The sequence below is a fragment of the Pongo pygmaeus genome, chromosome 13, assembly GCF_028885625.2.
Source record: "Pongo pygmaeus isolate AG05252 chromosome 13, NHGRI_mPonPyg2-v2.0_pri, whole genome shotgun sequence".
In the NCBI taxonomy this organism is placed as follows: domain Eukaryota; kingdom Metazoa; phylum Chordata; class Mammalia; order Primates; family Hominidae; genus Pongo; species Pongo pygmaeus.
Window position 1 is genome coordinate 21,172,491 of NC_072386.2, and position 10,973 is coordinate 21,183,463.

At 43.7% G+C, this 10,973-nt stretch overlaps 1 protein-coding gene across 1 annotated transcript; it reads right to left on the reverse strand.

The window, feature by feature from the left end:
• Positions 1-6,185: 6,185 nt before the first annotated feature.
• Positions 6,186-7,279, reverse strand: LOC129044565 (olfactory receptor 13C7-like). Its single transcript, XM_054502553.1, has one exon. The coding sequence runs from the start codon at positions 7,277-7,279 to the stop codon at positions 6,311-6,313; it is 969 nt and encodes a 322-aa protein (XP_054358528.1). The 3' UTR covers positions 6,186-6,310.
• Positions 7,280-10,973: the final 3,694 nt, after the last annotated feature.

Genomic DNA, 10,973 nt, shown 5'->3' on the forward strand with positions numbered 1-10,973 from the left:
CACCTCCAGAATTCTCTCTCTAACAAAAGGTTACCTCAGGGCTGGAACTCACTCTCAGCTGAAGAGTGATCACAAGATTGACTGTGATTAATTTATAACCTGGTAGGATCCACGATGGCACCAGCCCCTTCACCAAATGGAACAATAATTCAAGATGAGCCATCGGAGTGTCATAGCACCTGGCATCTCCTAACCCCACTTGCCTCTTCCACATTCCAAAATGCTTTCTTTAAAAACACTTGCATTCCCAGCCGGGCACGGTGGCTCACACCTGTAATCCCAGCACTTCGGGAGGCCGAGGCAGGCGGATCACGAGGTCAGGAGATCGAGACCATCCTGGCTAACACGGTGAAACCCCGTCTCTACTAAAAATACAAAAAAATTAGCCGGGCGCAGTGGCAGGTGCCTGTATCCCAGCTACTTGGGAGGCTGAGGCAGGAGAATGGCATGAACCCGGGGGGTGGAGCTTGTAGTGAGCAGAGATCGTGCCACTGCACTCCAGCCTGGGTGACACAGTGAGACTCTGTCTCAAAAAAAAAAAAAAGAACACCACCACCACCACCACCACCAAAACCCCCTGCATTCCCTCCACAAATTGAAGAGTGGAATTTGCTGTCTACTCTTCCCCTTGCTGGCATGGATAATAAAGGAATATTGCTCTTCCGTATCATAACTCGTTATTATTTTGACTTCTTTCCACAAGCAGTGAGCAACCAGATCCTTTTGCCAGTTCCACAGCTACTCGGGAGGCTGAGGTGGGAGGACTGCTTGAGCCCAGGAGGTTGAGGATGCAGTGAGCCATGATCATACCACTGCACTCCAGAATGGGTGAGAGAGCAAGACCTTGTCTCAAAAAAAGAAAAAAAAAGAAAAATTATGTACTAGGCACCTTATCTACTGTCATTCTCACAACATCCTCAGAAGGAAAGAGCTATCATATCTGTTCTCAGATGAAGAGAGAAAGTGCAATAAAATCCAAAACATATGTCTAAGGAATGGGGGCAGATGTTCTTAATCCTCTGGTAAGCCTTTAAGTTGGATCTGAGGCCCAGCCCTATAACTACCCTGTTTTCCTCTTTGCTTTTAAATGTAAAGGTCAGACTAAAAGACTGAATGAATATCCATCTACCCCTGACATCTTCCATACACAGGTCAGGTCAGGATCTGTAGGGACTCTGTCTGGGCCCCATGTCTCCAAGGTCAGATTCCTCTCTGACCCAGGGCTGGATGTTTTGATTCCCCTTGAGCAGCTCCTCTTTCATCCTAGGAGGGAAACCATATGGTTTATTCCACAAATTGAATCATGGTTCAAACCTTCATTCTCTTGTAAGAAGAAAGATGAGGGATGTTTCTATTTTGGGATCACTTAAGCCTAATTAATTTGATTTGGAAGTATTCATGTTTGGAATATTTGCCAGTGTTTTTCTTTCAGTGGTCATGCAAAATAGTCATAGAAACAGTCACAGGATGGATGCTCTCTGCTTAATCAGGGTTTCCTAAAACACACCACCGTACAGACCATTCTTCAATTCTGGCTTTTGTTTCGCTCATAGACAATGGTAGGCCCAAGCTTGGAAGCAGCCTTAGGGACTAATCAGGCCAATTCCTGTGCAAAGCATACCGGCCCAACTACTTCCTTGATCATGGTCCTCCAGGCTCAGCTGGAATACAAATGCCCCTCAACTTACAATGGCGCAATGTCATGATAAACCCATCATAAATGGAAAATATTGTAAGTTGAAAATGCCTTTAATACTCTTAACTTGCTGAACATCATAGCCTTAGCCTAGCCTACCTTAAATGTGCTCAAAACACTTACAGCAGTCTACAGTTGAGCAAAATCATCTAGCACAAAGTAATTTTATAAGAAAGTGTTGAATATCTCATGTAATTTATTGACTACTATATTGAAGGTGAAAAAAATGGTTGTATGGGTACTTGAAGTACAGTTTCTACTGAATGTGTATCACTTTTTCACCACTGTAAAGTTGAAAAATTGTTAGCCAGCTTTCTTCCAGCACCCTGTGCTAAGAAAAGCTCTATGTACATAGGATATATTTGTTTAGAATTTATGTATACCTGGGTAATCCTAACCATTAATTTTTCCAGAAGTAAATACCTTGAGGATGAGGAGAGCCATGAAACCTCCATTTTCTTTCTGAGGTCTGGCTTTGTCACCCAGGCTGGAATGCAGTGGCACAATCAGCTTACCACAGCCTTCAACTTCTGGGCTCAAGCGATCCCTCTGCCTCAGTCCCGAATATCTGGGACTACATGTGTGCACCACTACACCTGGCTAATTTTTAAAAATGTTTTTGTAGAGATGGAGTGGGGGGTCTCACTCTGTTGGCCATGCTGGTCTCAAACTCTCAGCCTGAAGAGATCCTCCTGCCTCATCCTCCCAAAGTGCTGGGATTACAGGCTTGAGCACCACGCCCAGGAAGAACTTCATTTTTCTTTTTTCTCTTTTGAGACAGAGTCTCACACTGTCACATGGGCTGGAGTGCAATGGCGTGATCTCTGCTCACTGCAACCTCCGCCTCCTGGGTTCAAGCGATTCTCCTGCCTCAGCCTCCTGAGTAGCTGGGATTACAGGTGCCCGCCACCATGCCCAACTAATTTTTTATATTTTTAGTAGAGATGGTGTTTCACTATGTTGGCCAGGCAGGTCTGGAACTCCCAACCTCAGGTGATCTGCCCGCCTTAGCCTCCCAAAGCGCTGGGATTACAAGCATGAACCACCGTGCCCGGCCTTTAGAACTTCATTTTTCTACTGACACCTCCCCTGGTTCCTGTCCTGACCCATGCCAATTGCTTCCAATTATATTCAATTGCTCAAATGGTCAGTTGCTCTGTTTATATCATCATTGGGTGCCTTTATTCCCTTCTGTCTCCAGCCAGGCATTTCAGACCTATAATGATGCATAAAAGATACCGACCCATTTTTGTACAAACAACATTGGCATTATTTCCTTCTGAATATGCCTGGAACTAGAGTTTATGTTATCTGGTATCAGAGTCACAGAAATGCATCATGTCTTGTGAAATAAGTCTTCTCTATTTTTTGGGCCTAAATTCATATTAAACCTATGCTATTTCTAAGGAGTTGAGAGTGGGTGTATGCCAGGAATCACAATTTTTTCAAATTGCTCATTGAAAGGGACTTCTTTGAAAGTCATCAGGCCATCACAGCCCCCACGGAGGAATAGGCTGCTGTTCTGCTGGCCACCGTTTTAGAGAGAGTGTCTGGTAACCAAGAGATCCTTCAGGACGGTTGGGATGGCTCCTGGAAACATCAAACTGCCTTGGCAGAGTGTAGAGGAAGGAGCCAAAAGGCTCAAAGAATTTGGTATGCTAAATAGACTTTTAAATTAGACCTACCAGATGGCTATGTTCCCTAGGAAGGCTAGAGGACACTCTCCTCACTAAGTTAATAAGAAAATGCACTAGTGAGGTGCATTATTGAGAACCTCAGCAGTGTTTATCCTCTGTCAGCTGAGGCTGACTGTAGGAGGTGCTGTTTTGGAAGTGGGGTCCCTAGTGTTAATGGAGATGATAATTTTCCAGAATAGTAGAGGCCTGATGGCAGCACTTAACTATTAGGGGCAAAAAGATTAATTACTGTAATAGACAGCAAGGTCAGAATAGCAACCAGAGGGCCTGACCCACAGGAATGTATGGTAATGAGTATGAAACTGTGATGTTCCTGGGAGCAAGACAGGTAGGCAATTTAGAAGGTTGTAAATGTAGGTAATTAAAAAAAAATCAAGCATGGATGAGCAGAAGCCTGATAACAGCTTCCCTGTTGAAAAATTATGATCATTCACTCAATTCCAGACCTAAATTAATTCTCAGATCCAAAATACCTCAATTGAAGGAGAGGCTGTTCTTTGAGGAAGAATGCCTCAAGGGCATTCCCTTGCATGTATGTAGTGGTGATTTTCGCTATATTTCCCTCCAGGGACTTGTGACTATTTCCCTGAGTAGCTGTACACTGGGGAAAATGGAATACCCCAATATTTTGAGGGCTGTTGGTTATAGAATCTTAATTGACACTAATACCAAGGAACCCAAAAGAGCATCTACTGTAGGAGTATATGGAAATCAGGTGATAAATGGGGTCTAGGTCCAAGTTTGTTTCCTGATAGGACAAATGGATTTTTATGTAACTAACCACTGGTAGTCATCCTCCAGGTTTCCAAATGCGTAACTGGCATGGACATACATAATAGCTGGTTCTCACATTTGCAGTAGGGGTGAGTCCTGCCTAGAGTGAGATCTGCGACCTCCACCTCTCTCCTGCCTCTGGAAGGAATCTCTCCTCCTTCCTGTTTTCACGTCTGCTCTTTCTTCTTCTCCTTCTGGACACCTAAATGTGTCTCTTTAATGGGCTTAGGCTTTTTAAAAAGTGATGGGAACTGGTGAATTCCAGCTGTTTTAATTCTCTAGGCCACCCTCTCTATGTCCTCATTACACTCCCACCAGTAAAAATGCATTTAGGGCAAAGACCTGAGTCTTATTTCACATGGGGATGAGGAAGGAAAAAAGAGAAAAGAAAAGGAGAAAACAACCTAATATGTCTTGGCATGGCTAAAGGACCAAAGTTTGGTAATAACTGACTGCCATGGTCTGAATGGTTCCCCTAAATTCATATGTTGAAACTTAATTATCAATGTGATACTATTAAAAGGTACAACCCCATGAATGGGATTAGTAACCTTATAAAAGGGCTGGAGGGAACTAGCTAGCCCCTTTTTTGCTCTTTCATCCCTTCTGCCATGTGAGGACATAGTGTTCAAGGTATCATCTTGGAAGCAGAGACTGGACTGTCACCAGACATTGAACATGCTGGTGCCTTGATCTTGGACTTCCTAGCCTCTAGAACTATGAGAAATAAATTTGTACTATTTATACATTACCTAGTCTCAGGTATATTGTTATAGCAGCAAAAATGGATGAAGACACTGACATTTACAAACATAAAGTGGACTGAAAAATAGTCACTATAATACATTAAGTTTCACTCCTATCTCAGTCTGTTCCTTGAGTGTAGAAGGAAGTCATGGACTTAGAGCTCTTTGGGCTGCAAAGGACACATGGCCAATCTCACCAGTGTTGCAGATGGTTGGTGATGACTGTTATTGCTGGCCTGTTATTAGTTGTAGGATTGAGGATTATTTTTGCATTTGCTTCCTCACAGTCTTTTTGGTGTTCCGGAACAATGTGGGCATACTGATGGAATATGTGCCGTGTGTAACTGCTATGTGTCATGTTGGTTGCATGGACAAAAGTTTGGAAGCTGCTGGCACCCAGTCATACAGTACTTGGGTACTGCTTCAGTGGGGTGGCAAGTTTGCCTCTGAATTCTCCTGTGGTGACAATAAATAGATGAATGTTGTGAATGACAAGATTCTTAGTGCCCATGAGGTCAAAACAAAGCAGCTGCTCAGGTCTCACTATTGCTAGTGCTAAGATGTGAGAAGAGTTCCGCCATAGTGCTAATGCTCACCATTATATGTTGGGGCAGATGACATTTTCCAATTTATCCCTACATGAGAAACAGCAAAGGTCTCTGGGGTAACACAAAATCAGAGTAGAGTAAGTAGCAGTTTTACATAGGACAAAACAACATTGTATTAGTCCATTCTTGCAATGATATAAAGAAATACCTGAAACTGGGTAATTTACAAAGAAAAGAGGTTTAATTGGCTCGCCGTTCCACACGCTGTACAGGAAGCATGGCTGGGGAGGCCTTAGGAAACTTACAATCATGGCAGAAGGCGAAGGGGAAGCAATCATGTCCTACATGGCTGGAGTAGGAGGAAGAGGGTGAAACGGGAGGCGCTACATGCTTTTAAACATCTAGATCTCATGGGAACTGACTCACTATCATGAGAACAGCAAGAGGGAAATCTGCCCCCATGATCCAATCACCTCTTACCAGGCCCCTCCTCCAACACTGGGGATTACAATTCGACAGGAGATTTGGGCAGGGACACAGAGCCAGACCATATCCTGTATCCTCCAAGATCCCAGTACCACTAAAATTTTTGTTTGTTTGTCTCTTTTGACCACCTCTATAACTCTTATGGATATTCATTAAATTCTGTATCAAAGAATTTAAGATTTAGTCAGTAAAATATAGCTATGATATGACACAGCATGATTCTGTGTAAAGCCAGCAAACTAACCAGCAGCCTCAGAAATTTTATGGTTCTTTCCACTGACAGTCGAAGGTCCTCCCTGGTTACCATTTCCCCAAGAGAACAACGAGGAATTTGGAGGTTATGCACTCTCGCAGTCTGGGAACCTATGATAGTTGCTCTGTTAGGTGTTTTTGAGCCACCAGGTTCCTCATAGCAGCTTTCACATCTTTGTTCCTCAGGCTGTAGATGATGGGGTTGACCATGGGGGTCACCACCCCATAGAAAATGGAGATGAGTTTGTCTGCAAGGTCCTGTTTGTCTGTTCCCGTTGGGTCCTTAGACTTGGGCTTCCCATACATGAAGAGGATGGTCCCGTAGAAGATGATCACGACAGTGAGGTGGGCAGAGCAGGTGGAGAAGGCCTTTTTCCTCCCCTCAGCTGAGGGGATCCTCAGGATGGTGGCAATGATGAAGACATACGAGACAAAAATCAACAGGACTGGGAGTGCAAGGAAGATCATGTTGGCCACAACCATGCTGATCGTGTTGATGGAGATGTCAGCACAGGCCAACTTTAGAACCGCCAGGATCTCACAGGTGAAGTGATTGATGACATTGTCCCCACAGAAGGGCAGTCGCATTGCTAGGGATATCTGTACTACAGAGTTGGTGATACCAGCTGCCCAGGAGCCGACAGCCATGGGCACGTAGGCAGCCTTGCTCATGACCACAGGGTACCTAAGGGGGTTGCAGATGGCCACGTAGCGATCAAAAGCCATCATGCTCAGGAGAACACACTCTGTGGCTCCCATGGCAAGGGACAGGAACATCTGTACTGCACAGGCTGAGAAGGAGATGGTTTTCCTGGGGGTCAGGAAGCTGTCAAGGATAAGGGGGACTAAGGAGGTTGTATAGCAGATGTCCAGGAAGGAGAGGTTCCCCAGGAAGAAGTACATGGGCATGTGCAGGCGGGAGTCAAGGATGGTCACCAAGATGAGGACCCCATTTCCCAGCAGGATCACCAGGTACATCTGCAGGATGAACACAAAGAATGTCTTCTCCAGCTTTGGGTGGGCAGAGAGGCCCAGGAGAACGAACCCCAGCACAGGGGAGGTCTCACTGGACCTGTTCATGGTGCATCTGCTCTCTCACCTGGAGGAACTCAGAGGTCAACCTCAGCATTCTCTTACTCCAAAAGTACCTGGAAGGCCAAGCACAAATCCTTGCCCTGCTGAGTAACTGGGGAATAGCACTGATGATTTGTTCATCTCTATGGGGTTCTAGGAACAATGTAGTACAGGTCAATATTTAACTTCTGCTTCCAGTAAGAACAAACAGGCTAATTTGGACTAACTGTCTTGCAGATGACAATTAGACAAACTGGAAAAAATACATAAAACATTGCAGAAATAATAAGACAATAAGGAACATAGGGTTATGACTCTGGGGAAAAACAAGGACCCAGAGATGTAAGTCTAGCACTTGTGGCTGTGATTCAACTCGAGCATTTGTAGCTTCTGGAAGGAGCCAGGGAGAGGCTGGGAAGCATTACTGACAGCCTCATGGAGATGGGGAGTAGGTTTTGTTGTGAAAGACTCACCTTGAAAGGCCCCTCACTAAATGTTCTCCTTTTGGGATGGACTCTCAAAGGGCAGCACCATAGGAATAAGAGCAAATCAGAAGGAAACAGACATTTACAGATGCTGTAGTTCAGCTTCAAATCTTCCCAAGCCCTGAAATTGAATTGAGGTGATACCAAGTTTTGATGCTCCCAAATGCCTCACAGAAGCAAACACAGATCCACTTTGGAGGAAGATAACATCACCCTAGTCTCTAAATCATTTCCACAAACAATTTTGCAAACACAACATCTGGCACACACTAGAAAAGAATAAGGCACACAAGGAGACAAGAAAACAAATCAAAACTAACAGAAAAAAAGCAACAACAGAAAATAAAGCATCTCCTGGGGCATGTAGCAGCCAAGAGGACAGTTCTAGTGGCACCTGCCTAGACAGCAAGCCCAGGCCACCTTGACACATCCGGTGCCAAAGTCTCAACATTTGGTTGATCCTTATGTACATCTGTGGCAGCAAGTAGGCTCCTGTGCCCCATGGCCAAGTTGAATCAGAGTTCCGACTGAACCTCCTGTCTTCTCTTCATTCTCCATTGCTTGCAGCAAAGGCATTAACTTGTTCCTGAGACTGTTCACAGAACCCTGGGTCCTGCTCTGTTACTTTTTTTTTTTTTTAATGGAAAAGTTAAATCTCTCTTGATAAAGATTCTTGGATTTTCCAAACTTTGGCCAGGCACCTGAACCTTCTTCGAAGTACATCTGTGTGCTTGCTTATAAAATTCAATTTCAGCAAAAAGTCCTGCTAAGTCAGTTCAGCAAGAACCCCCCTCCTCAATACTTGATCATCTTCAATGTTTGATGAGGTTCCTTATCCTCCACCACCCCAGGTGATGTCTGATTGCCCTGTCCTCTCTTCAGCAAGAATTCTGTTAGGTCTATTTAGCCAGAATCCCCGTTACCCCTGATGTTTCTTCTTAGTAATTTTCCATCTACTGACCCCCTCCTTGGCTAAAAATTCCCACTTGTGCCTGCTGTATTTGGAGTTGAGCCCAATTTCTCTCCCTCACTGCAAAATTCCATGGCAGTGGTCCCTATACATGTTGAGATAGTCCTGAATAAAGTCTGCTTTGCCATGCTTTAACAAGTACTGATGAATCATTGTTTCCTCAACACTCAGACTTCGAAGTGCTCCTCAAACTATGATTTTTTCTGGACCAGTAAAAAACTTGTAGGCAACTGAACACTACAGTTTTATTAGCACCGTATCTAAAATACTTACAAACCTCCCAGATATCCATCTCTCCAAGAGCTCTCGGTAACCCAACCCCCTCCTCTGTTGTTGCAGGGATGCTTCCTGCCTCATGAGCTCTGAGATACTCCTATGTTGGTGGTTAGCACATTATAGCTGTGACCAAGTCAGTGCCATAATAATTTAGGTCAGGTTAACTGATATTTGTTGAGCGTCTACTTTGGGCCAGGCATAATTCTAGGTGCTGGGAACAAAGAGCTCAAAATCTAGTGGAGAAATAGTCATACAAACAAATACTTTCATCATCATTATCATCATCATCATCATCATCATCATCATCATCATCCATAACAATTACTTGAATGCTAAGGACAACAGGTCTTAGGGTCTATTTAGTAATTGCTCCCTTTCTAATGCAGAAAGCCCTTTACCACGTTCCTGATAGTCCTAGAACCTAGATCTGACCATCTGAATGATGTGAGGTTATTTATCTCCTGGTAAGGCTCACTTCATTTTGAAGTAGTTACCCTGTGATATTGAGCTGAAATCTGTCTCCTTGCAACTTCTACCTGGCCTTGTCTTCTGGAGCCCCTAAAGGCAGTTAATCTCTCTTACACACAACTGCCTAAGTATCTAGAAATAGCATGGCTTCAGCACGAAGATAAATAAGAATAAATCTCCCTTTTTCTCTTAAGGTCTTAAAAAAGTAGATATATCTCTTAGAGGCAAATGTATCAACCAGGAGCTCATTACAAAGGCTGACACTGAGAATGGTCCCCAAGCTTGAGGATGGCTGAGATGCCCGAGACACACTGCTGCTGGGATGTGTGTGTTGGGCAGTGTATCAGTCCCCAGCTGGGGTTTTCACTGTAGGCTGGCCAGCCAACTCTCAAGAACTTGCATCAGATCATATGAAGAAAATATTCCCTCTATGTCATCATCATCAGATCCAGAAACATGCTTATTATTATTTCCAGATTTTGTATCTAACTATGAAGTGAGAAAGAGCCCAACAGTTTTTATCAAGAAAGGACAACCAATCGTGAGAAGAAGACTACTAGCTGTATGGTCCCTGGCAAGCCCCCATTTCCTCGGCATGATGGCAGGGTGAGGCCAGATGATCTCAGACATTCTTGCAGGTTGAGGAGGTCTATTTGATTTTGTGAGAATAATATCACACCAGTGAAACAGCTTCACATCTGCCCTCCTCAAGCCCCCATTCCATTACAATGAAGTCTGATGATAGAAATGTAACCATGCTGTTGAATAATGGGTGAAAATATATGGTTTGATCGAAGGAATAAGACCTAGTGTTCAATAGGTCAGGAGGGTGACTGTAGTTTACAATAAGCTACTATACCTTTCAAGATGGCTAGAAGAGAATAATTCAAATATTTCTAGCATAAAGACAAATGTTTAAAGTCATGGATATCCCAACTACACTGACTTGATCCTTGCAAATTATATGAATGTATTAAATTATCACATGTACCTTAAAACCATGTATATCTATTATGTATCAATAAGAAACTGTATTTTAAAAAATAAATATAGCCAATGCTAATGAAAATTGTGGAATTCCTTTCACCAAAACTTGCCCTTACCTTTATAAAAAAACATCATGAGCAAGAATGATCGATTTTCCAAGGTTTGGAAAGAGGCTACGTGTCAGAAACAGTGACACTGGGTCTGAACGCCAGGGTGAGAGCTCAGGACATGTGACAGGTGAAGCATCCTTTCTGCTTCTCCTGCCTCATGTGCTTGAGGCACAATCTCCAAAGGACTGGCCATCACCCTTAGAAGATAATTTAAATTGCAGTTTATTCTTTGGGACCATTGTAGTCCCTGAAGTCATTTAAGGTTTGGAAAGTGAGTTGTACTCAGTTTAGAAACTTTCTATCCTTCTGGGATAACATCCCCAAGAACCAATTATGTTGGCAGCACTGGAGGAAGTCAGCTGTCTGCTTCTTCTCCCCCTCCTTCTCTCCCTTCCTCTTTCCCT

Bases quoted from the DNA above. Each gene is read 5' to 3' on its own strand.
- LOC129044565 (XM_054502553.1), bottom strand. From the start codon at position 7,279: ATGAACAGGTCCAGTGAGACCTCCCCTGTGCTGGGGTTCGTTCTCCTG.